The following is a 27,318-nucleotide window of genomic DNA, read 5'->3' as shown; positions in this document are numbered from 1 at the left end:
CAAAATGCGCAGTGTACATTTGGTCACATTAAGTATTCATGGTCCAAGCAAATGTGAACTGTGCAGTTTGCTACACAGCCATGTGATTTTCAAGGAATTTTCATGAGCAGTCCCAGACCTGCATAGGGAACATTACTTACTCTTTACTTAAGAACTTTCCTTTGACCCGCTTAACCACACTTCACTCACGAATTCTGTCTCATGATAGTCACCCGACCCCAAGTCATCAATCATCAAACCCTCCCACATTCCTCATCAACTGCTTGCACTTTTGCCAACACATCACCAAAACACCCCATCCACCAATCAAGCCATCATGTGGGAGTCTCACACTCACCCACCCTCAAATACAAAATATATGCAGACCCAACCACTAATCTCATGTGTGACAGCCATCTCAGACTCCCGAATGACACCACATGACCAGAGATCACAGGACCTCATCTCGCCAGACGTTACCCAGTCACCAAATGTAGCTATTGATGCCTGTTGCAATACAAAATCCTCCCCCCAACTCCACCTCTTCCTCCCTCGTGCAGTATTCTATACTGCAACTTCAGCAGCATACCACCTTAAATTATTCTCTTTTTGGAGCCAGCTCCACCTTGTGGGATATTTCTCCAATGTAGTTGGTCAGCTCATTCAGCCCTCTGCATCAGAAAGCTTACTTAAAACATAAGACACCTTCTCCTTCTCAGGCAATAGCTCACATTTATTTTTAGCAATTGATATGACCTAAAGATGATGTATCAAAACATAAAGTAGGAAAATGACTTGTATTTAGAGGTGTTAATTACTAAACTTCATCTTCATTATTTTTAGCTCGTTCAACATGTAAATCTAAGGTTCTTTCATTCTGTTTCCAGAAGTAAAAAGGATTTATAGAATAACCATTAACAAAGTTACTGTTATCAAAAATGTATGCACACTTACTCAAGACCTTCACACATGATTCACCTCATTGCCATCTGACAAAACACATGCAATGGTTCCATGAATAAGTGAGTAAAGAAAAGAATTATGTTGTTTTGCGTGAGAAGGCACAATCAGCCCTTTTTCGTTGTGGATTCAAATGATAAGTCTTACCAAAGTACCGCATCAATAATAGCCTGCTTAAGCAGTAAAATACTGTAACAATGCAACATCTGATTAAGTTTCAGTAAACTATCACTCTCCTTTGGTGTTTTATTACCACAGGTGCACAGTACAAAATGATCATATGCACATTACTACTGAGGTCAGTTAATTGAAGACAGCTTTATTTATTCACCTGCATGTACTAAATGCATTGAATGTAAGTGGCATGCCGAAACAAACAGAGGGCAGAAAAACAGCAGGGTGGTGATTAAGGACTGTTTCATTGTAAGTATTTGATCTTGGGCCAGAAGGGACAGAACCTTAAAGTCAATTTTCCTCTCATTGTACGAGAAGAATTGTTTCTTTAATTGCAGTTGTTTACATGCTATAACAGGATATTTTAAAACTAGATCTCCACAGAGGTCAGAGAAAAGCCTCAATGTTTTTTTTCATTTCTCCAAACAAACTAAATTTCCTATTTAAAACTAAATTTGGGGGTTGAAATGGATGGAATAGGGGTAGAAATGATGCATATCATTTTATTTCATATGGGTCCACATCGAAAGCTAACACGCTTAGGGAATTGCCAAGAATTATAGGGTCTTAGAGGCAGACAGTAATACTGTACATCATAATGAATGTATTTAAATATTTGACCAGTTTGCCAGAAAGCAGTCATTGATGAATATCATCTATATAGAATTTTAAAATACATGTCCAAATTTGAAAATAAAATATTAAAATATACATCAGTAGAGAAACCTGTCCTTACATATGCTGCATTTAATGGAATAGATGCAATGATTACTTTTAGCATTGCTTAAATTGAACAGTGATTTCACTGAGTTGGCCAAAAATAGAAAAAAAAATCATTGTAATACCCTGCAGCATCAAATAACCCAGGCTTGAGAGAGATCCCTTAGTTTTCTCTAGGCATGAGCAGGCCTTGGTGAGTAGGATAAAGGAAAACCCCAAGGCATTCTTCAATTATGTGAAGAACAAAAGGATGACAGGAGTGAAGGTAGGACCGATTAGAGATAAAGGTGGGAAGATGTGTCTGGAGCCTGTGAGAGTGAGTGAGGTCCTCAATGAATACTTCTCATCTGTATTCACCAATGAGAGGGAACTTGATGACAGTGAGGACAACATGAGTGAGGTTGAAGTTCTGGAGCATGTTGATATTAAGGGAGAGGAGGTGTTGGAGTTGTTAAAATACATTAGGATGGATAAGTCCCTGGGATATTCCCCAGGCTGCTCTACAAGGCAAGGGAAGAGATTACTGAGCCTTTAGCTAGGATCTTTATGTCCTCGTTGTCCACGGGAATGGTACCGGAAGATTGGAAGGAGGCGAATGTTGTCCCCTTGTTCAAAAAAGGTAGTAGGGATAGTCCGGGTAATTATAGACCAGTGAGCCTTATGTATGTGGTGGGAAAGCTGTTGGAAAAGATTCTTAGAGATAGGATCTATGGGCATTTAGAGAATCATGGTCTGATCAGGGACAGTCAGCATGGCTTTGTGAAGGGCAGATCATGTCTAACAAGCCTGTTAGAGTTCTTTGAGGAGGTGACCAGGCATATAGATGAAGGTAGTGCAATGAATGTGATCTACATGGATTTTAGTAAGGTACTTGATAAGGTTCCACATGGTAGGCTTATTCAAAAAGTCAGAAGGCATGGGATCCAGGGATGTTTGGCCAGGTGGATTCAGAATTGACTTGCCTGCAGAAAGCAGAGGGTTGTGGTGGAGAGAGTACATTCGGATTGGAGGATTGTGTCTAGTGGTGTCCCACAAAGATCGGTTCTGGGACCCCTACTTTTCGTGATTTTTATTAATGACCTGGATGTGGGGGTAGAAGAGTGGGTTGGCAAGTTTGCAGACGACACAAAGGTTGGCGGTGTTGTGGATAGTGTAGAGAATTGTCGAAGATTGCAGAGCGACATTGATAGGATGCAGGAGTGGGCTGAGAAGTGGCAGATGGAATTCAACCTGGACAAGTGTGAGGTGGTACACTTTGGAAGGACAAACTCCAAGGCAGAGTACAAAGTAAATGGAAAGATACTTGGTAGTGTGGAAGAGCAGAGGGATCTGGGGGTACATGTACACAGATCCCTGAAAGTTTCCTCACAGGTAGATAGGGTAGTTAAGAAAGCTTATGGGGTGTTTGCATTCATAAGTCGAGGGACAGAGTTCAAGAGTCGCGAGGTAATGATGCAGTTCTATAAAACTCTGGTTAGGTCACAATTGGAATACTGTGTCCAGTTCCGGTCGCCTCACTATAGGAAGGATGTAGAAGCATTGGAAAGGGTACAGAGGAGATTTACCAGGATGCTACCTGGTTTAGAGAGCATGCATCATCCACTTCATTCCAGTGGATGAAGATGAAATTACTTCACCAAGCACAGAAGATATGGTTTTTTCAACCACTGATACACAAGCCACAGTGCTTCACTCTGGATAGTCATCATACTCCAGGTCAGACGAGAGATAACCCAGGTCAGGTTGCAGACTACAGTGCCCAGGTAGATCCTTCGCATGATGGTGGTGGTGAGGTGGTAGAGAAGAAGAGGAAGGTCAAGTGGCCAGCAATGGCAGATGAGAAGGCTTGGCGTGTGTTTGATGAGGATATCAGTATGATGTTAGAGAACACTCTCAGGGGAACATCAAAGAGAAAGTTGGAAGTGATGGGCAATATGATTTATGATGTTAGAAAGTACAGGTTTGGCTAGTTGAGTTGAAGAACACAAAGCCTACACAGCAACCAAGCAGGCACCAGAAGGAGATTAGTAGGGTGAGGAGAGAGCTTAGATCGTTGAGACAGAGGTGGAAGGTAGCAAGTGAGGGTGACAAGCCAGGGCTTGCTGATCTCCGAGAGCAGTTTCGAATAAAGTTAGCATCACTCTGTTGTGCAGAGTCACAACGTAAAAAGAGAAAGAAGAGAGAGAAGGCAAGAAAGGTGTTCTTTGAGAACCCTCACCAGTTCACAAAGAGATTGTTTGAACAAAGTAAGAGCGGGCAGCTTAACATCTCTCAACAAGAACTTGAGGATCACCTGGCAAGCACTTACCCTAACGAACAGTGGGAGGCTCCTTTGCCTGACATTTCTGGGCTTGTGAAGCCTACCGAGCCAGGAGTGAAGTTCGATCTGTCAGAACCCGAACTGGCAGATGTCAAGCGGTTCATCAGAAAGGCAAGATCAGGTTCAGTGCCAGGACCTAATGGAGTGCCATATAAGGTGTTCAAGAAGTGTGAAGAGCTGAGGAAATACTTGTGGAGATTGTTAAAGGTGGTGTGGAGACAAGGTCTTGTTCCTTTGTCATGGAGTGAGGCTGAAGGAGTACACATCCCGAAGGAAGAGATTTCTCCTGCATTGAATCAGTTCCGACCAATTTCACTCCTGAATGTAGAGGGGAAGATTATGTTTGGCATTCTAGCAGAAAGAATATCTTCATTTGTGATAGAGAATGGATTGGTAAATACATCTGTGCAGAAGGCAGGAATACCAGGCTTCCCGGGATGCCTTGAACATACCGGTATGACCATGCAGGGGTCGAAAAGGTTGAGAAGAAATCTGGCTGTAGTTTGGCCTGATCTTGCAAATGCATATGGTTCCATTCCCCATGTCTTGACTGAGTTTGCGATGGAATTCCTGTGGATTCCTGCTAAGGTGAGGAACTTCGTTATGCAATACTACAACGATTTCCGGATGAGGTTTTCCACTCAGCAGTTTACAACTAGGTGGCAGAGCTTGGACGTTGGTATCCCAATGGGATGTGTGATATCACCCATCCTTTTTGTGTTAGCCATGGAGGTCATTGTGAGGGCAGTAGAATCAGTGGGACCAGGCGTCACACTTGATGGCGGAGGGGAATTGCCACCAATACGAGCGTTCATGGACGATCTCATCCTTTTGGGTCCTAGCACAGAGGCAGTTGAAAGTGTACTATCTAGACTCGAGGAGCTAATGGATTGGGGAAGAATGAAGTTCAAGACCAAGATATCAAGGAGCTTTGTCCTTAGGAAAGGAAAGCTGGTTGACTTTCATTTCACCCTTTGTGGAGAGCAGATTCCATCCATTCAGGACCAACCTCGGGCGATAGTACACAGAGGAGCTGAGAGACACCAAGAGGACAGGAGAACAGATTAGCAGAGGTCTGATGTCTGTTAACAAGTGTGGCTTGCCTGGCAAGTTGAAGTTGTGGTGCTTGCAGTACAGACTGATGCCACGCATAATGTGGCCACCAACTGTCTATGAGGTGGCAATGTCCCATCTTGAGGCAATGGAATGGAAGATCAACAAGTATGTGAAGAAGTGGCTTGGTGTACCGAGCAGCCTCACTAATATTGCAATCCACAGTAGCCAGACAAAGCTTGCCATCCCAGTGCAATCCCTTGTTGAAGGGGTCAAGGTAGCCAAGGTAGGATCATTCTTGATGCTTTGAGACTCAAAAGACCCTGTCATCAAGAACATCCAGCTGGATGTGAGATCAGGCAGGAAGTGGTCAGCCTGGGCAGCAGTTGATGAGGCAGAGTCTAGATTGAAGCACAAGGAGATGGTTGGGGCTACCCAGCTAGGCCACCAGGGACTTGGATGGACAACCTACAAGTGGTGGTCATCTTCTACAAGTAAGGAGCGCCGTGAGCTTGTAATGCAAGAAATACGAGAGGTAGAAGAGGAGAACAGGTTAGCTAAAGCAGCTGGCCTGACCAAACAAGGGGCTTGGATCTGGTGGGAAAGTGTTGAACAATGACATCTATCTTGGAATGTTCTGTGGCAGATGGAACTGCTCCGCATTTCTTTTCAATATAGAGCAGTGTATGACCTGCTCCCAACACCTGCCAACCTCAGCACCTGGTATGAAGACAGACAGGTGTGCTGCTTGTGGCGATAAGGAAACACTTCAGCATATTTTGAATGCATGCAGAGTCAATCTTTCCAACGGCATGTACACTTGGAGACATAACGACGTTCTCAAAGTTGTAATGGAAGCGGCTGAACAGAGAGTTCTGCAGCACAACTTATCTCATGCCCCATGCTGCACAGAATATCACATATCATTTGTGAAAGAAGGCTCCAAGTCAAGGGTGTACAGCGCAGGTCCACGATTAAGCATACTTTCTTCAGCCAATGATTGGTGTGTCAAGGCTGACCTGGATGGAAAAGGCAGTTTCCTGGAGCAAATAGCTTTCACTACATTGCGTCCAGATATAATCGTCTGGTGTGACACCAGTAGAGAAGTGGTTACTGGTGAGTTCACAGTCCCCTGGGAAGACAATATCGATGAAGCTCATGAGCGCAAGTTAACCAAGTATGCAGAATTAAGATCAGAGTGCAGAGACAGTGGGTGGAAGGTCTCATGCTATCCATTCGAAGTAGGGTGCCGTGGCTTTAGTGCGTTCACTTTCCAGAAGTGGCTGCATGACCTTGGCTTTACTAGAAGAGAGATCAAGTCAACCAGCAGGGCTGTAGCTGAGGCAGCAGAGATAGGATCATCATGGGTGTGGACTAAGTACGTCCAGAAGGGCAGATAGTTGGACAGTGTATCCTTCTTTTGTAAACTCTTCAGTAGCTGCGTAGATACCTGAAGAGTAGACTATCTGTTGGATGGAAGCGACCAACAACTCTGATAGAGGCAGATGCCGAGTTTTTAAGCTCATCAGTGGGAGGTGGTGCTTTAGCACTGCTGGCCCACCACCTCGAGGGAGTCTTGATCATAAGGGAGCCGAAACTCCTGAAGACAGGTGGCAGATCAACTGATGATCCTACTAATGACAGCACAAGACAGTTAACATCTTAGTCCACGTGTATGTTCAATTCTGATCAGAGATTAAGGGAGCTAGGGCTTTACTCTTTGGAGAGGAGGATGAGAGGAGACATGATAGAGGTATACAAGATATTAAGAGGAACAGATAGAGTGGACAGCCAACGCCTCTTCCCCAGGGCACCACTGCTCAATACAAGAGGACATGGCTTTAAGGTAAGGAATGGGAAGTTCAAGGGGGATATTAGAGGAAGGTTTTTTACTCAGAGTGGCTGGTGTGTGGAATGCACTGCCTGAGTCAGTGGTGGAGGCAGATACACTAGTGAAATTTAAGAGACTACTAGACAGGTATATGAAGGAATTTAAAGTGGGGGTTTATATGGGAGGCAGGGTTTAAGTGTCAGCACAACATTGTGCGCCGAAGGGCCTGCACTGTGCTGTACTATTCTATGTTCTAAATCTTAGTTGTGATGAAAGAATTCCACCCAAGTCATTAGCTTGCCTTCTGATTCAGATACTGATATACCTGTTGTCCCATTTCAATATATTCTGTACAAAAGGTGAAAATAATCATCTATTACTGAGATTATTCATGGCTGTTTTGATGCAGTTTCCTTAAAACATATTTTGAGTTTTAGAAACAGAAGGAAAAGCAACAAATTAAAAGAAATGCAAATAAGGATAATATATATCATGAAAAGATTGAAAGAAGTAGCAACATCTGTTTAGAACTCAGACATTTCTTGAATCAGAAATGAAGCCTGTAATAACTGCCCACTGACTAGTGTTATAAGAATCCAAATCAAATGGTTCTCAGGTTGGGCTCCATGATCAATTAAAATAAAAAAATAATGCATTGAATAGAGCCTCAAATGTTGTTCCATAAGCATTTCAGAATCAGAATCAGATTTAATATCACCAGCATAGGTCATGAAATTTGTTAACTTAGTGGCAGCAGTACAATGCAAAACATGATCAATATAGAAAAATGAACAAAATAAATGAATTACAGCAATATATATTTTTAAATAGTTAACTTGAAAATAGTAATGCAAAAACAGAAATAATAAAAAAGTGAGGTAGTGTTCATGGGTAAAGCATCCATTCAGAAATCAGATGGCAGAGAGGAAGAAGCTATTCCTGAATTGCTGAGTGTATGCCTTTCGGTTTCTGTACCTCCTTCCTGACGGTAACAATGAGAAGAGGGCACATCCTGGGTGATGGGGGTCCTTAATAATGGTTGCCACCTTTCTGAGGCACTATTCCTTGAAGATGACTTGGACACTACAGAGGCTAGTACCCATGATGGAGCTGACGTAATAATTTTACAACTTTCTGCAGCTTCTTTTGATCCCGCGCAGTAATCCCCCTATACTAGATGGTGATGCAGCCTGTCAGAAAGCTCTCCATGGTGCATCTATAGAAGTTTTTGAGTGTTTTAGGTGACAAACCAAATCTCCTCAAAGTCCTATTGAAATATAGCCACTGTTTTGCCTTCTTTATAGCAGCATCGATATATTAGGACCAGGTTAGATCCTTAGAGATCCTGACGTCCATAAATGTAAGTGGTGTTACCATGCAGCTCCAACAACAGTTTCAGTCCTGGCCTTTGTGAAATTTCCCCATTCATCCTGTGATTATATGGGTACGCTCTAATGCTCCAGTTTCCATCCACATCCCACCAATGTGCTGAAAGTATAACTGAAAAACTGTATATTGCCAATAGACTTAAGGTGAGTTATGCACACATGAGAGGGACAATATTACAGAGAAATTGAACTAATGGTAATGCTCTGAGAGCTGGAATAGACTCGAGGGAAAGAACTGCCTCCTTCAGTGTCACAAAAAAAAGATAAAATTCTGCAGAATAATGTAATAGCTAATTCCTTGCAATAATCCTCAAACATAAATAAGAGATTGTAAACAAATTGTTATATAACTATGCAGCATTTTTCCAACTTAACAACTCACAAATTATGAAGTCAGTAAACTCAGCTTCAAATATATCAGATAACACTAAGGTAGTTGTTATGCTGCACATAACTTGATTTTCGCTGAGACGTTTCTTGCTGAGAATCAAGAGGTAACCGGAGAAAATGTTTACAATCCATGATTTGATTCTTCAATCCGTATCTTTATTTGAGAAACAAAAAGTAGGACCAATACCCATCAAGATGTGCTACAGATAGAGAAAGACCATTACCTTCTGGAAAACAGAAAATTATGGCATGTTATAACTTGACACTTTGACATTAGATTTGGCTTGGTCAGAAGAATGAACTACTTGACTTCAATTCCAGTATCTAATGAGCTCTTCCTTTGAGAGAACTTTAAGGAATTGGGAATGGGAACAGAAGTAATACATTTAAAAATAATTGTGGATGGTCCAAACCTACTTCTCACTTCAATCATTTCTCCCTTTATATATTGCAGTATCTGAAGAAGAGACAACAAAAATATCTTTCTCTTTAGTGGGAGGAAAAAACAAGCTGATACCACTAAGCAGTAAGGCTGACAATAATCCAGGGGATCAACAGCAAGAGTGCATGTCACACATGTGAATTTCTTTTAATGATCTGACATGGTCAAGAAAGGCAAGTACAGTTGCTTATTCAGTTATATCCTCAAAGTGAAAGTAAATTTATTATCAATGTACGTATATGTCACCATATATACCTTGAGATTCTTTTTTCTTGCAGACATTTGCAGAAAAATAAATACAATGGAATTTATGAAAAACTATACATAAAGAATGACAAGCAACCAAAAGATGTATAATCAAGCCTGCTGGCCTTGCTTTTAACAACTCATTACACAAAGAGGCTTAACATTTTTCTAACTGCAACTCTAACTGCCTCTAGTAATCTACTTGGACTCACTTATCAGGAATACTCCCCCCCCCCCCACCCCCTGCCACCTTTCCAGCATGGTCTTTGGTTTATTATTCTCTAATTACCGTCATTAATCTATTAACTGTATAGCTCCAAAAGCACAGTGTCACATGGACAACCCTAATATCTACCCAATCATAGACATTCCTCTTTTTTAACCCACACCATCCCTACCACCCTCTCAGTAAGAAGGTGTTGGAAGGGTTATTAATCTGAAACATTAACTCGGTTTCTCTCAAATACAGAATGCTGCTCAACCTGATGAGCATTTTCAGCATTTTTTGTACTTATTTCAGATTTCTAATATCTGCAACTTCTTGCTTTTCAAATACTTTGGTTAAGGTTGTGAGTAGTCTAATGCAATAATAAAAGGCCAGCTGGATTAATTTCCGCTTTCTGCGTATATCTAGGAAATATTCCATTTGGTTATATAGATGTCATTGTTATAGCTGTATTGAACAGTTAAGAGGCACAGGTGAAATTAATTTCCTTAATTGAGAAACCCTCAGAGAAAGAACAAGATTGATGATTCTCTAAGCAATACTGGTTAAAGATGGTTGAAAATGTCGGGGAATCCATTATCCATGTAAATATTGTACTTGAAATTGTGTATCACTTCATTTCTCCAACCACTGCCACTCACACTCACACCTATCAGTCTATGATCGCATGCACCTTTTTAAGGAGGTCCAAGCTACAAGAAAAACACCTAACAGAACAGAAGGACTTAGGATTACAGGAGCATAGCTTGTTGAAAGCAGCATCACAGACAGATAGCGTTTGAAAGAGGCATTCAGCATGCTGTATTTCATCTGCAGTTGAGAGGAACAGAGTTAATGTTTCAGGTTAATAACCCCTCCAGATCTCATGTTGGATTGAGTACAAGAATTGAGACGTTATGCTATGGGTGTGAAAATTGCTGTTGAGGCTGCATTTGGAGTACAGAGTACAATGTAGTTTTGATTGCCCTATTATAGAAAAGGTGTGATAAACTGGAACAAGCACAGAGAAAAATTGAGGGAGTTACCAGGACTAGAGCATCGGAGTAATAGAAAGAGATCGGGCAAGCTAGGTCTTTACTCCTTGGTACCCAGGGGAATGAGGGAAAACTTAAATAAATTTTAAAATTACGTGGCATAGACAAGGTGATTGGGAACATTCTTTTCCCCAGGGTAGGGGAGTCTACATCTAGGAAGCATATATTTAGGGTGAGAAGGAAGAGATTTAAAAGGGTTATTGTGGCAACTTTTTCAATGCAGAAAGTGGTGATAATATGGAATGAGCTGCTAGAGGAAGTGGTTGAGGCAGGTACAATAGTATCATTTATGAAGCAGTTGGATAGGTACATGAAGGGCAGAGCTTGGAGGACCAAACACAGGAAATTGGGACTTTCTGAGTGGGAATTGTGGATTCATTAGGCTGATAGGCCTGTATCCATCCTGCATTATTCTATGACTCGTCTTCCATCTTGGAACATGAGAGCTTTTTGGACTCAATAACGTAATCACAAACTTCAGATAATTGAGTTTCTCCAGCTACATCACTGTCTGATCTGCTGGGTATTTCCTACAGGTCTGACCTGCATTTACATGTCATATGTCACTTGCTTCCAGCAATTTATTTTTAACACTCTGTGATCAGTTTTTTTTTTAGGTACCTCCTGCACTGAGTGCGCTGAAGTACCTCCTGGACTAAAGTGGCCACTGAGTGTATGCTCGGGGTCTTCTGCTGCTATTGTCTATCCACTTCAAGGTTCAACATGTTACACATACAGGAATACTCATTCACACAACACTACTGTAATGTGTGCTAATATGAATTACTGTCACCTTCCTTTCACCTTGAACCAGTCTGGCCATTCTCCTCTGACCTTTCTCATTAAATAGGTATTTTTGCCCACAGAACTGCCACTCATTTAATGTTATTTTTGTTTTTTGCATCATTCTCTGTAAACTCTAGACTGCTGTGCATGAAAATCCCAGGAGACCAGCAGCGTCCGAGATACTGAACCCACCCTGCTCGCACCAACAATTATTCCACAGTCAAAGTCACTTAGAACGTATTTCTTCCCCATTCTGATGTTTGTTCTGAACAACAATTGAATCTCTTGAACATGTCTGCATATTTTTACATATTTAGTTGCTGCCATGTGATTGACTGATTAGATATTTACATTAATGAGCAGGTTTACCCAATAAAGTTCCCACTGAATGTGTACATCAGCACTTTTGGCATCATTGAATCCAATACAATGTTCAATTCCAAGTAGTTCTGGTTGTTTGTTGGCTTGCTAGCCTACATCAAAGGGTAATTCAGAGTCAACCATGTTGCTAGTGGTTTGGAGTTCTATATAGACTAGATTAGACAAAGATGGCAATTTTCATTTCTTGAAAAATTTCAGTGAACCACTTAGGATAAGAATTCAACAGCTTCAATATTCCAGACGATACTGTATATCCATAGCTGATTTTATATCCTCCTGCTTCCAGGATGTGACTTGGACAGCGATTTCCGAATCAGTAGTCCAGCATTTGAGATTTGTTAGTCTTGTATATTAACCATTATTCCATCACTTCAAGTAAGTTTAAAAATAGTGTGAGGATTAGTGGAACAGCAGCTCCACCCTTCCCCTTCCAAATCTATGTAGTATAGAGTAAGCAGAAATAGCTATATCCTTTTGTATGAATGAGAAGACCTATTTTGCTGAGCATTATTTAAAACAGATGTCTCCCTCTTTCTTACCCTATCTCAGTAAGTGTGGTAAATGTAATGAGTGAAACTCAATAAGTCATAACATTCAACCTGCTCTCAATGGCTCATTCAGAAAGGTATGAGGACAGCATCAGAAGTTTTTGCAGTTCATTAGAATTAGGAAAAATACCAGAAGATTGTAAGTTAACTAATATTATGGCAACTTTTAAAATAGGTCAGAAATATCATCCTGGGGTTCATTGGTATGCCAGCTTAACATCCATTATGGGAAAAACATTGCCACCTATGAAAAGAGGAACCCATTCAAGCACATTTATAAATCATAAAAGCAAAGTGTTATGGTGCCATATAGCATGGAAACTGACCCTCTGGCCAACCAAAACAATGGTTCCAAGCCAAAATCATGACCAATACAGACAGGTCATGCCTAACAAATTTCTTGCTATTCTTTTGTCAGTATAGTGGACCCCATTTATGTGCATTTCCAAAAGTATTTGATATGCTTCCTCTTAGGAAAACTGATGTTAACAGAATGGAAGTAATTAAGTGTGTATTCAAAAGGATCGATAGTGAGAAGCAAATAAATCAAGGATAGAAGCTTTTGTAGAGAAGTTTAATTAAAACAAAATATCTGGGCAAGGCATTATGTTTAACACAATTTAAGTTGTTTTCATGCTGTTTGGAAGTATAATAATAGCATTTGCAAGTTAATTTTTTAACCAGACATTTTGGAAATACTCACATTGCAGGACAGTGTCTAATAGACCCAATGTAATTTTGTAGTATCCAAAACATACAATGGTGCAACCAGTCTAGCTGTCTCACCCACCAATATCAACCCAGTTCGATGCAGACTTTCGATGCTGTGTGAAGGAAGCGCATTCTCCCAGTGACCACTATGTTACCTTTGTGATGTCTAGTTCCCTCCCACATCCCAAAGGCTGGCAAGTTAACTGACTGCTATAAATTCACCTGAGGTGTAGGAGAATTGATGACCTGTTGGGAGATTAAAATAGAATTAGTGTCTTATCTGCATTATTGACTCAGTTGGCCGAAGGGTCATTTTTCATGTTTTATGGCACCATATCTCAGAGGTCTTATATACAACATTAATTATACTATTTAACTCCACCATGGAAGGTCCCAAGCCCAAATGCAGAAGAAAGAGACTTGGACTTGGGGCTAGCAACCCCATTCTGTAAAAACCCAGAATTTCAGAAATGCCAACAGAGGCTCCAATGATCTCATCTCTGGCAGAGGAAGGATCGTCACTGAGAAGACATAACATGGGACAACCTGAAAGACTGACTCAGAACAGAAAACTCCAGCAAGCTGCTGTCGGCAGCCTGTACCCCAGCAGGGGTAATGGGCTTAAGAAGAAGAATGATATTATTTGCACAGTTCTGTATATTGATGAATCAGCACAGACCTGTTGTCATATTTATTGAAAATTTTTAAAAGCAGTTTAGTTTTCTGGTTATTAAGTAATGAAGAGGAAATAAATTCTGCATTCAATAAAAAAACAATTTATGCCGAAAATGAAAGAACATTGGGAACATTGGTAAAAAGCTTCTGTATAAAGCAGTAGATTGAGTTGATGCAGGAGGATAACTTGAGTACCTGTACAGCATGTTGGCAAATTGAAAAGAAATACAATCTAAATGAAGCCCCAGAAACTTGGCTTCAAAAAATGTGAATGGGATATTCTGAAGAAACTTAAATTGTACTTACTCCTTGATTGTGCCATACTTAATACAAACAATTGAGATAAGATGTGGAAAACTATTCCATTTTAAACGTTATTCCAACTAAGCATTAAGAGAAAAAATGTTGGACATATAGAGAAGATCAGGCAGCATTTGAAAATATAACAGAATTAACATTTCAGTTTAATGACCTTTCATAATAGGGAAAGGTTAATATCAAATGTGTTTTAAAATTATAGAGAAGGACAAGTGATAAAGAGAAGAAAGAGAATGTCTTGGAGTCCAAGTAAGTCTAAATCACAGAGGTAAAGGCTCTTTAAATACAACTGATCTGTCTGGAGGAGTTAGAAATAGAAAGAATGAATGAGAATAATGGCTGGAACCACAATATAATGAATCTGGATGTTGGAAAACTAAAACAAAGCAGAATACTGGAAAATGCCTAGCAGATCAGGCATCATCAATAGAGATAAGCAAAATTACCATTACAGGTTGATAACCTTTTAACCAAAATTGGTCAATTCTGATAAAAAATGAAAAGTCTGGTTTTGCTAAATTGTTGAATTCATTGTTGAGCCTCAAGTCTGTAATGCACTAAGGAGAAGAATTAGATGCTGCTTCTCTAATTTAAATAGCGTTATTGAAACAGTGTAAGAAGCCAAGGGCACAGATCAAATGGAGGAGGGATGGATAATTAAAATGACAGGCAGCTGTAAATAATATATTTTGTTTTGAATATCACAGTTTCATCTCTGTACTTTCTAAACCAATCCGTCTCTGCAACTTGAAACATTCTAACTTCCCCTAATTCTGATGAAGTCATTAACCCATAACCTGGTTAACTTGGTTTCTCTTTCTAACCACTCAATACTTCCACTATTTCTGTTTTATTTCATATTTTCAGGTGTATTTTTGTTTTATTCCAAACACAGATGTCTATAAAAGTAATTGAGAGACTACTCCTCAATTACTTCTCCTAAAAACTAGATTTCACTGGTTTGAGATTTTATCTATTCATATCTTGCACTACTTGTCAGCAAATAATGTTGGACTTATGAAATGAGGTTTGTCAGCATTTGTAATGGGTACAGAAAAGTTGCGTTCATAAAGGTGGGGCATTGAGTAGGTTCAGGAAGGTGGAGTGATACTTCAAGCATGCATTTTCTTCCCAAAGCAGAGCTAGTGGGCAGAGGTTGGCTTTTTGTTTTGGAATATGTTTTCAATTTAAAGATCCTCAAATCTTACTTTTGTATATATAAATGAAAATATAGATTTTGCTTGTGCTTTTTTTTTACAAACTTTATTGTTTGCACACATTTTTGCTCTAGTGCAGGAGTTCCCAACCTGAGGTCCACAGACCCCTTGGTTAATGGAAAGGGTCCATGGCAAAAAAAGGATGGGAACTCCTGTTCTAGTGGCTTTTTGATATCACATAAATGACCTTTCATACCACTTAATGACATTTGTAGGACGTTAAAACCATTTACTCTCTACTTGGTAACTAGGGTATCCATCTACCTGCTGTGTGTACTCCTTCCCTTACCACTTCTCTTTTAAATTTAGTTATTAAGATGGATGACAGGCAGTAAAAACAAAAATCTAACCAATAATTTTCTACGGCAGTTTACCTAAAAACAGAATAAGGTGCAGGTATTGTCATTAGCCAAATTATTATCCAGGAAGCAAAGACAGGAATTCATTTGCTGATTTCAATCTATGGATTTTACTCAAATAAAAATGTTAATTTGATGTCATAATTGCAGGATAGGTGTTTGAGCTGCTTGTATTTGTACAACAACTATAATTGTGTCGTTATGGCAAAATAATTAGTAAATATGTATTCTAAACTTCAGGATATGTGGCAGAACTTTCCCAGGTTTGAGACTCAGGTGCTAAATATTTGTTTCAAAGTACAGTACTGTAATGTGTACACTGATAATGATGTTAAAGTCAAATCAGAACACAGCTGCAACATGAATAATGTTATCACTATCAGGAGTGACATATTCATATTACAATTTACTTTAGTCAGAGATAACAGAAAAAATGTCAACTGTACATTCATTTTATTTGTTTTTTATAAGTTTATAACACACATAACAATGTTGTAAATACTGCAATATAAAAGCAGAGAAACAAAAATTACAACATTCTGATTTTTACCCCAAATGCAATTTATCATTTCACAAAGATTATTCCATTATATAAGCAAGATGTTTCACATTTTTATGCTTTACCATCAATAAAATCTCTCCTAAGGTTCATGAGTTTGGTCGCATTCATCTAGATGCAGATACTACTGCACAGGTTTCAGACTTTTAAGAAATTTTCAGGTTCAAAGCAATTATTTTTAGATTATCCTTTCTACTTCGAAATACAGTTGATTATTCACTTTGCATAAGTTTACTTGAACAGTAGCCCAGCAAGTAGAATCAAAGCTCACAATTAACTCTTAATTCAATAAATATAACAAACAATACCCCAGATAATAAACTGAACTACCCATTTGTCCACAATCTCTGAGTGTGAATGCTACAATTACACCAGGGAGGAATAGGATTAAAATGATTAGTTAAGTTTGTTCTTGTAGTTGAAAATAGATTGGTTTAAGAAAGTTTTGGTATGTCAATTGTGCCAATTTGACAATCAGGATATAAGGAAGGCAAAAAAAAGCAAATGATTTTACATAATGTAAAATGCGATCCCCAAATGCTTTCATTGTTTCCCATACGTAAGGTGAACCACAAGAGCATCCAGATAATTAATAAATTAAGTACCAGTGAACTTGAACAGCACCAGAAATCCACCGCCATTATAATAAAAATCTTCCAAAAAAATGAAAAACAACTCCATTGTAATCCTGGCTTGTAGACTGCAAAAAGAATTTGGAAATCATTCACCACAGCACATATATCCACCCTTAAATCCACTTTTCCGCTACAGCTTTTTCATGACTGATCCATTTGGTCAATGGCAACACCATGGTGTTAATAATTGTTCACTGAATTCATTGAAAATTCAGGGCAAATGATTTCACTTTCTTTTATTGGAGATGATTATTGTCTGTCACTATTTACTTCTCACTTACTAGCTCATTACGGAATATTGTCTAATTCTTGCTTCATGTAGACATGAAGTTGTTTAATCTCAACATAGAGGACCTTCACCATTATTATTAATGATCCATAATGCTAGCTTTTAATACATCATCCATCTGATCTATCGCAATGCTCTCTGGTTACCAAAGCGATACAGCTTTGTTCAGTATCATTTGTCACTCTCTTGTCACAGTTCCTCTTCACCAATAATAAAAGAACCACCTTTTTTTGACTGCTGACCGCTGACAAAAAGTCTGCTGACTGAAAATGTTCTCTGCATGGTATAAAAGGCACACAGTATCTAACAAAGAGGGTCTTGTTTCCGACACATGAGGTAGTCAATTATGCACTGGAGTACAATTCTCCTTCAATGAATCTTTTCTATTGAAAGAACATAAATCAGCAACAAGATTGATTATACAAACTGCATTGGCAGGGAAAGTGTTTCTTATCCCAGAAGCCCAATGACATACAAAAAACCAAATTTATAATCTATCAGTTTGTAATTGCACAAATAAATGCACGCAGAAAAATTGTCTTTGATCATCCAGGATACAGAAACTGCATTATTTGCTGCAGATTCACAATTTCTGACCAGCTTATGTAGCCATGGTACTTATCTGGCTGGTCCAAATGGAAAATATTATTTAACTTATCGTCCCAAGCTTGAATGTTGTCTGCACTTTACTGAACGCAAACATGAGCAACTTTAATATATCGCGAATTGGAATGACATTAAACATTATGTACTTATCAAGCAAACATCCCCATTCTGACTTTAGCTTGGAGGAAAAGTCAATAATAGAACAACTGAAGATGACCTGAGAGAATGAACTGATTAAAATCTGCAATAATGTTCTGCAGCAAAGGTGATTGACCTTCAATAACCTTCATAATGTTACTTTGTAACTGTATAATTATTGCACAGTAACTGTATAACTGTGTCAGCAGGACCAGGAGCAGGTTAATGACTTCAGCAGGAGGAAACCGTAGTCCGCGAGTCAGTCCTCAGCGCAGGATCAGAGTGGAGAGAGTCAGCAATTTGAAATTCCTTAGTGTTATCATTTCAAAGGATCTATCTGAGTCCAGCATGTAAGTGCCATCATGAAGAAAGCGAGGCAGCACCTCTACTTTCTTAAAAATTTGCAAAGATTCGGCACGTCATCCAAAACTTTGATAAACTTCTATAGATGTGTGCTGGAGAGTATATTAACAGGCTGCATAGCCTGATATGAAAACATCAACACTCTTGAATGGGAAAGCCTACAAAAGGTAGTGGATGCGACCCAGTCCATCGCGGGTAAGTCTCTCCCCACCATCCAAGCCATGCTCTCTTCTCACTGCTACCATCAGGAAGGTACAGGAGCCTCAGGACTTACACCACCAAGTTCAGGAACAGTTATTACCCCCAACCATCAGGTTCCTGAACCAGAGGGGATAACTTCACTCATCCCATTCCTGAACCGTTCCCATAATTAAGGACTCACTTTCAAGATCTCTTCATCTCACATTCTCGATATTTATTGTTTATTTAATTTTTTTCTTTCTTTTTGTATTTTCACATTGGGTGTTTGTCCGTCCTGCAGGGTGCAGTCTTTCATTGATTCAACTGTGTTTCTGTATGTACCGTGATTGCCCATAAGAGAATGAATCTCCAGGTTGTATATGGTGACATACATATACTTCAATAATAACTGTGCTTTGATTACTTTGGCTTGATAGCAGCCCAACTAATTTTTGTCTGTGAGCCTGAGGACCCTTCTTGTACCAAAACTTCCATTTCTGATTCCACCCTAATGAGTGCCTAAGCACAAGTCTTTCAACAATTCATTCAGATAACTGCTTTAACCAGGAAAAGATCATTGATAAATTAGTCCTCTGCCACTTGCAGTCCGGAACCAGCAATAGCAATGATTTATCAATTCTCTCAGTCTTCTCCTTACGTCTCCTCTCTAGGTGGTCTGTTTATGCTATTCAGCGAACAGCTATTCATGCTAGTGGGTGAAAGTTGAGTGATTGGGATATCATTTCAAAATGAATTGAGATGACACCACCAGGGATGAAGAAGAGACTCTCAGTATTCAACAGCAGGATTAGAAATCTATTGTATGGATAAAAGTTGTAGAGTCTTGACCACTGGGAAAAGATGTAAGGAATATTGCAGCTTTCATAATTTATTTAACCCACAACCTGGAAGCATCAGTTTTACAAACCTAGAATTAGAATTACCTCTACATTTATGCCAGGAATCAGGCCATGGACTTTAAAATTTTCAATGTGCTTAAGATGAACTTGGGTTTGGAGTTACACTAAAGGATAGTAGAGCATGTATTAATCTCATGGCCTTTTATACTAAACCTGCTCTTCTGATTTTATTACTTATGATCAGTGCAAACTGCTCTTAGTGCTTAGGTTGTTCTGTTTATAATTTAAACACTTATGGTGGATTGATATGATTGCACTGTGGAATGTAAAATTATAAAATATAAAAATCTAACAAATACAATCATGAATTGTCACCTTATTTGTTGCAAAGCAACAGAATTTAACAAATATTCTACCATTATGTTTACAGCAGGAGGAAAATTAGCTTGTTATAATATTCACAAGTGTACAAAAAATGCCTTAATACTATTTTTAAACTTTTACTTCTTTGATAATGCTTTGGTAATGCTCGCAAAGGAACATAATAGGATTCATTTTGTTATATTTTTATTGACTTGGTATACACTTCTTTCCAAATGAAGCAGATGAGAAAACCACTTTCAAACCAGACTGTCTTCCATTCTATCACCCTGATGACAGATGTCCATTAACATATAAAATAACATGTATGCTGCTTCTCTCCTATAAGAAGAAAATTGTGAAATATTTTCCAATACTAAGGAACTGGAATGTACTCACTTTTTTTGGCTTTTTTTAGCAATTCTTGCAGCCTCAGCAGTTGCCTTCCTCTTTTCAAACTCTTCTCTTTTCAGCACCTCTCCACTTCCCCTATATCCCAATTCCACCAGCTGTCGAGCCAACTCTTCATCCTATGGGATTTATGAAGATAATTTATCAAGGCAGAGCCAAAATTCATTCACTGGTGTACTGCCTCATATGATGTTACAGTAATGCTGTAGACTTCTGACTGGTCAGAAAGCATGTGCAAATAAAGAAAACAAAATCTTGCAACTTTTGTGTAAACTGAAGACTTCATCTCAGCTAAGTGTAAGGGCAAATAATTTTTCAACAAGATGCTTGTTTTAGCATTGTCTCGGAAGAATTATCAACCATCTGAAGAGTACTTCCTACTGAAGTGTAGACTGGTTTTCAAAAATCTAAAAGGTTACTCATTGAAGATGATTAAAACTTCAGCATTACAAATGCCAAACAAATAATGGTAAGTGTTCTAAACAAACAGAAACATCCACATAATTACACTATAGAAAGATGGAAATACAGAGAGATCATGGAGTATCACTGCAGATTCCTGAAAATAGCAGGACAAATGTTCAGCTGACAAATTTTAAACTTACCTTTTCTGGCCAAAACACAGAAGAATAGGGAGGTCATGCTGATACTGCATAAAATATTAGTTAAACCACAACTCAAGTACTATGTACAGTTCATAATCACAGGATTGCAAGGAGTACATGATAGCTACAAAACAGAGGAAATGTTGCCAGGACTGGAGAATTCTAATTATGGAGTCTCATTAATCTCAAGTTACATTCTTTTGGATGAAGAAGGCAGAAAGGAAACTTAATTGAGATGCACAAAATCTTAAATAATTGAGTTTTTAATTAAACTGCATTTTATTCATATTTCCTTATAAGATAGAAACAATTAATACTATTAAATGTAACAACTGATGTGCTGTTGTTTTATCTTTCCAACCAAACCAAGGAGCTCAAAAATCATTATACATTAAGCTTCGGAGAAATGAACAGTAATGTTTAGGGAATATAAATCCTGGAAAAAATGTATACATGGATTATTTATCAGCCTTACATATTGAGCAAGTGCCTGCCCTTTCCATATTCCGCTCCCAAAACACTCCTTTCAGTGAAGTTATTTTAAATCCTTTCCCCTCAATCCCATTCAGAAAGTGAGTGTTTATGAAGCACTGTAAAAGTGATTAAGAGTCAACTAAAGGCAAAAGTGCAGGTGATATAATCACTGTGGAATATTATACAATCATTTCAACAATATGCACCCCAAACTATCAGGGTCTGCTTGTATTGGTTTCGCTTTATTATTGTCACATACACCAATATATAGTGAAGAGGTTTTCTTTTGCATGCCATCCGGACAGATCATGCTCTACACAATTGCATCATGATAATAAAAACAGAATGCAGAACATACTGTTGCAGTTACACAGAAAATGCACTGTAGGTAGATAAGTAAACAAGGATGGCAATTAGTTAGATTGAGAGATTGCTTCCATCTTTTAGTATATGTGGGGTCCATTTGAGAGTCTCGTAACAGTGGTAATGGAAGCTGGTGGTCCCTGCTCAGGCTTTTTTATCATTTGCTCAGTGGGAGAGAGAAGAGAGAATAATTGGGGTGGAAGGGGTTGTCGGTTATGTAAGCACTTCACTGAGACAGCAGGAAAAGTAGACAGGTTCAATGGAGGAGAGGTTGGTTTGCATGATGGACTGGGCTACGTTCCTAACTCTCTAATTTCTTGAAGTCCAGGGCACACCAAGCTGTGATGCATTCAAATACGAAATTTTCTACGATATAGAAAATAGATTTCTATAGAGATCTAGGTGTTCTTGTACATCAGTCAATGAAAGCAAGCATGTAGGTACAGCAGGCAGTGAAGAAAGCTAATGGCATGCTGGCCTTTATAACAAGAGGAATTGAGTATAGGAGTAAAGAGGTCCTTCTGCAGCTGTACAGGGCCCTGGTGAGACCCCACCTGGAGTACTGTGTGCAGTTTTGGTCTCCAAATTTGAGGAAGGACATTCTTGCTATTGAGGGAGTGCAGCATAGGTTCACAAGGTTAATTCCCGGAATGGCGGGACTGTCATATGTTGAAAGATTGGAGCGACTGGGCTTGTATACACTGGAATTTAGAAGGATAGGAGGGGATCTGATTGAAGCATATAAGATTATTAAGGGATTGGACACACTGGAGGCAGGAAGCATGTTCCTGCTGATGGGTGAGTCCAGAACTAGAGGCCACAGTTTAAGAATAAGGGGTAGGCCATTTAGAACAGAGATGCGGAAAAACTTTTTCACCCAGAGAGTGGTGGATATGTGGAATGCTCTGCCCCAGAAGGCAGTGGAGGTCAAGTCTCTGGATGTATTCAAGAGAGAGTTAGATAGAGCTCTTATAGATAGCGGGGTCAAGGGATATGGGGAGAGGGCAGGAACGGAGTACTGATTGTGTATGATCAGCTATGATCACAGTGAATGGTGGTGCTGGCTAGAAGGGCCGAATGGCCTACTCCTGCACCTACTGTCTCTTGTCTATTGTCTACAGCTATAAAATTTGGTAAGAGTCAAATGGGACGTACCAAATTTCCTTAGCCTTTCAGGTAAGTAGAGGCATCAGTGTACTTTCTTGGTAATACTGTCCATGTGGGTGGACCAGAGCAAATTGTTGGTGATACTTACACCAAACAACTTGAATCTCTCAACCATCTCCACCTCAGCACTATTGATGCTGATGGGTGTGCACACCACCAGGCCCTCTGAAATCAATGACCAGTGTCTTCATGTTGCTAATGTCTTTACACCAAGCCACTAGACTCATCATGTCCTTCCTGTACTGTAATAGTGTATTTAACAGCAAGAAATTCTGTCACAAACTGCAGAAGGGTTTTGGCCCAAAATGTCCACTGTTCTCAGCCATGCCTGCTGAGTTCCTCCAGCATTTTGTGTGCGTTGCTCGGATTTCCAGCATCTGCAGATTTTCTCATCTGTCACAAAATATGCCTCCTCTGTTAAAACACTATTTTGTCTCAAATTAGAGTTAGAAACATAGAAAACCTATAGAACAATAGAGGCCATTTAGCCCACAAACATGCCAAACATGTCCTTACCTTAGAAATTACCTAGGGTTACACATAGCCCTCTGTTTTTCGAAGCTCCATGTACCTATCTGGGAGTCTCTTAAAAGACCCTATCATTTCCGCCTCCACCACCACCGCCAGCAGCCCATTCCACACACTCACCACTCTCTGTGTAAAAAACCTACCCCTGGCATCTCCTCTATTCCTACTTCCAAGCACCTTAAAACTATGCCTTCTCATGCTAGCCACTTCAGACCTGGGGAAAAGTCTCTGACTATGCACACTATCAATGCCTCTCATCATCTTATATACCTCTATCAGGTCACCTCTTACCGTCCTTCTCTCCAAGGAGAAAAGCCGAGTTCACTCAACCTATTCTCATAAAGCATGCTCCACAATCCAGGCAACATCCTGGTAAATCTCCTCTGCACCCTTTCTATGGTTTCCACATCCTTCCTGTAGTGAGGCGACCAGAATTGAGCACAGTACACCAAGTGGGGTCTGACCAGGGTCCTACATAACTGCAATATTACCTCTCTGCTCCTAAACATATTTTAGTGCAAAGGAACGTCAGATACTCTGTGGATAGGTGAATAAAATGTTTTCATTATAGTGAAGATTTTACAGTATATTGTAATGTCATTGTTGTAACAGCTATTTTTAAGTAATGTTGTGATCAAGTGCTGCCACCTTGTGTATGATCACAAGCTCTTGTTAACAGTTTGAAACAGGCAAGTCTAAACTTTGGATTATACAAAACTGATAACAGGCACTGCATAATTCATTTCCAGCTCCAGCTTTATCCAAAGAAGATTATGTATAAGATCATTTAGGGGTGGGATCATGCTAAATTTGGCTACTCACATTAGCAAGCCTGATATCATGTTTATTTTTAAAATAGCATGTCTGTTTTTTTTCCTGTCATAATTGTTTGTGATAGGCATGTTTCCACCAGTATAATTTCCAAGATAAATTGGACACAAATCTCTGTACTGGAATTACTGTAGCATATGCCTAGCAACAGGAACACATCACATCAATTTGCTGTTTTTATTACCATTGAAAGGAATACTCTGCTCAAATACCTTCCAAAATCCACAGTTTGTACTGAATATAATACTGAATGTTTTGGAGCACACCTTACTTCTAAATTCTCACAACTAAAATCAATTGAGTTTAGAAACATCACTATTACTGGAAGTGCTCTTATCATAGCTGGCTATTCAACGTAGAAGGAAGTCTTTGCAGCATTCAATGAAGACCCAACACTTAAAGTTTTCAAAGGCATCTTACCTTTCTGATGAGCAATGTCTGTTTTGTGGCAATGAATTCCACAGATTTACCCATCTAACCCAGGTGGTCTATGTCCTAAGGTTCTGAAAGAGGTAGCTGAAGAGATAGTGCAGGAATTAGTAGTGATCTTTCAATAATCACTAGATTCAAGCAAGGTACCTGGGGACTGGCAAATTGCAAATTTTAAGAGGGGGAGGCAAAAGACAGGAAATTATAAACTAGTTAGCCTGACTTCAGAGGTTGGCAAGATGTCCATTACTGAGAATTAGGTTTCGGGGTACGTGGAGACATATGATTAAATAGGTCAAAATCTACCCTGGTCTCCTTAAGGAGAAATCTTGTCTGAAAAATTTGTTGGAATTATTTGAAGACATAACAGACAGAATAGACAAAGGAGGGTCAGTGGATGTTGTTCACTTCAATTTTCAGAAAGCCTTTGACAAGGTGCTACACGAGACTGCTGAAGATAAGAGCCCATAGGAAAGATGCGAGCATGGACATAAGATTGGCTGACTGGCAAAAGGGAAAGAGTGGGAATAAAGGGGCCTATTCTGGTTGGCTGCCGGTGAGTAGTATATTCCACAGGGATTGGTGTGGAGTCTCCTACTTTTCAGATTATATGTCAATTATCTGGATGATGGAATTGATAGCTCTGTGGCCATGTTTGTGGATGATACAAAGATAAATGGAGGGGTAGGTAGTTTTGAGGAAGCATGGTGTCTACAGAGGACTATGACAAGTCAGGAGTATGGGCAAAGAAGTGGCAGATGGAATATGGTGTAGTGAAATGTGTGGCCATGCACTTTGGTAGAAAGAATAAAGGCACAGATAATTTTCAAAATGGAGCAAATTCTGAAACTGGAGGTGCAAAGGGACTTGGGAGGCCTAGTTCAGGATTCCCTAAAGGTCAACTTACAGGCTGAGTCGGTCGCAAGGAAGGCAAACACTATGTTAGCATTGAGTTCTAGAGGTCCTGAACGCAAGAGCAAGGATGTAATGCTGAGGCTTTAGAAGGCAAAGGTCAGATCACATTTGGAGTATTGTGAGCAATTTTGAAATCATATCTAAGAAAGTATGTGCTTGCATTGGAGGGGTTCCATGGGTTTATTCCCAGGAGAAAGATCCCAGGAATATAAAAGCTAACATATGATGACTCTGTGCCTGTATTCCTTGGAGTTTAGAAAAATAAAGGGAGATCTCACTGAAACCTACCAAATACCAACAGGTCTAGGTAGAAGGGTCTTGAAGAGGATGATTCCAAGGAGTGACTGGGATGAGAGGGCACAGCCTCAGAGTAGGACATCCCTTACAAATGAGATGAGGAGGAATTGCTTTAGCCAGAGGTCGGTTAATCTGTGGAATTCATTGCTACAAATGGCCGTGGAGGCCAACTCATTGGGTATATTTAAAGCTGAGCTTGATGCATTCTCGATTAATCATGGCATCAAAGGTTATGGAGAGAAGGTGGGAGAATAGGGTTGAGAGGGAAATAAATCAGCCACGATGGAACAGCAGAGCAGACTCAATGGCCTAATTCTCCTTCTATGTCACATGGTCATATATTTGCAGTCCTATCTTGTCCAAAGCTCTTATGGCATAAAAAAGGCTGGAAACCACTGCTCTAAGGGTACATGCCTGTATGTGCGGAAACCACCATTGCCTGTTACATGTTACCCAACATTGTCAATTGACAACAGCAGCAGCTGCCAGATAAGCAGAGAAACAAGCCTGGAGTGTAGACCATAGGGGCCAGTAGACAGATTTAACAGCACAAGCAGCAAGAGGAACAGGGAAGTGGTGACAATTAGACTCGGCATCCACATTTTCTCATCCAGCTAAGCAAGGAAGGTAGGCATTGCTTTGTTAACACAGTCTCTGGGTGACATCTGTTATGCAGTAAATTGGAAGAAATGGCAGAGATCTACAGTGGCCACTTGGAAAAAGCGATGAATTTGAGAGTCAATATAACCTTGACCTTCATGAAGAGAAAATTTTCTTCAAGGCCCTAGAAAGAAGAACTCCAATCAAATGAGCCTCTCCGCATTGCAATCCTTAACACCAGCACTTTGCACCAATAATCAGCTAGGAGAGCAGATATAATAGGTGGATCATTATGAAATGACTTACAAGAACATGAAATTTCTTTCAGTACTGCACTGTGTGGAAATCCTCACTCCTGCAAGAGTCTACTGTAACTGTCTCCTCTCAAGCTCTTGTCACAACAGGTCTGATGGTTTCCTGCATGTCATCCCACATTATTCCCTTCACATTTGGACCTTCTTTCTGATTTATATATTGTTGATTTGCACCTCTGTCTATTTACATCTGTGGAAGCCAGTTCCCTTTCACTGTAGCATCCACTTTTTCACACCCAACGTGTGTGGTGCTGCTAAGTAGCTGCCACGGGTAGAGTGCACTTCAAGGGTTGGATGCCATTCTCTGAAAGCTGTATAGCTAGGTGTCAGGAGATGTGCAAATCTGGATGGTTCTATTAGAAATTGTATGGTTCACTTCTAGAAAGTGTGCCTATATGTTAACCACCATAATGTTGTTTAAATTGGAGTTGGGTCAAATTTATCATTTTTTGATTTTAAACAAGGCAGCCAAATAGATTTTCGAACTAAAATCACATTTTACTGAACCAAAAAAAGCATGCAAACTTCATGGGTATAGAGTGGTGGAAGTGTGGAATCCTCTAGGTATAAGCTGTTACTGTTTTCTTCTTTTTCCTTGAGATGTGGGCATTGCTGACAAGATTAATATTTAATGCA

The 27,318-nt window shown here is 39.6% G+C and overlaps 1 protein-coding gene across 2 annotated transcripts in view; it reads right to left on the bottom strand.

The window, feature by feature from the left end:
• The window catches only part of cfap299 (cilia and flagella associated protein 299), a 611,126-nt gene that overhangs the window by 563,706 nt on the left and 20,102 nt on the right, over positions 1 to 27,318 (bottom strand). For both annotated transcript variants that reach the window (XM_073065229.1, XM_073065228.1), the window contains exon 2: positions 20,148 to 20,278. In XM_073065229.1, the coding sequence (XP_072921330.1) occupies positions 20,148 to 20,278 (131 nt within the window). The remainder of the gene's footprint in view (positions 1 to 20,147; positions 20,279 to 27,318) is intronic.

Source organism: Hemitrygon akajei, chromosome 13 (assembly GCF_048418815.1).
Source record: "Hemitrygon akajei chromosome 13, sHemAka1.3, whole genome shotgun sequence".
In the NCBI taxonomy this organism is placed as follows: domain Eukaryota; kingdom Metazoa; phylum Chordata; class Chondrichthyes; order Myliobatiformes; family Dasyatidae; genus Hemitrygon; species Hemitrygon akajei.
Note: the sequence above shows the minus strand (reverse complement) of the source record. Positions and strands in the feature narration are given on the sequence as shown.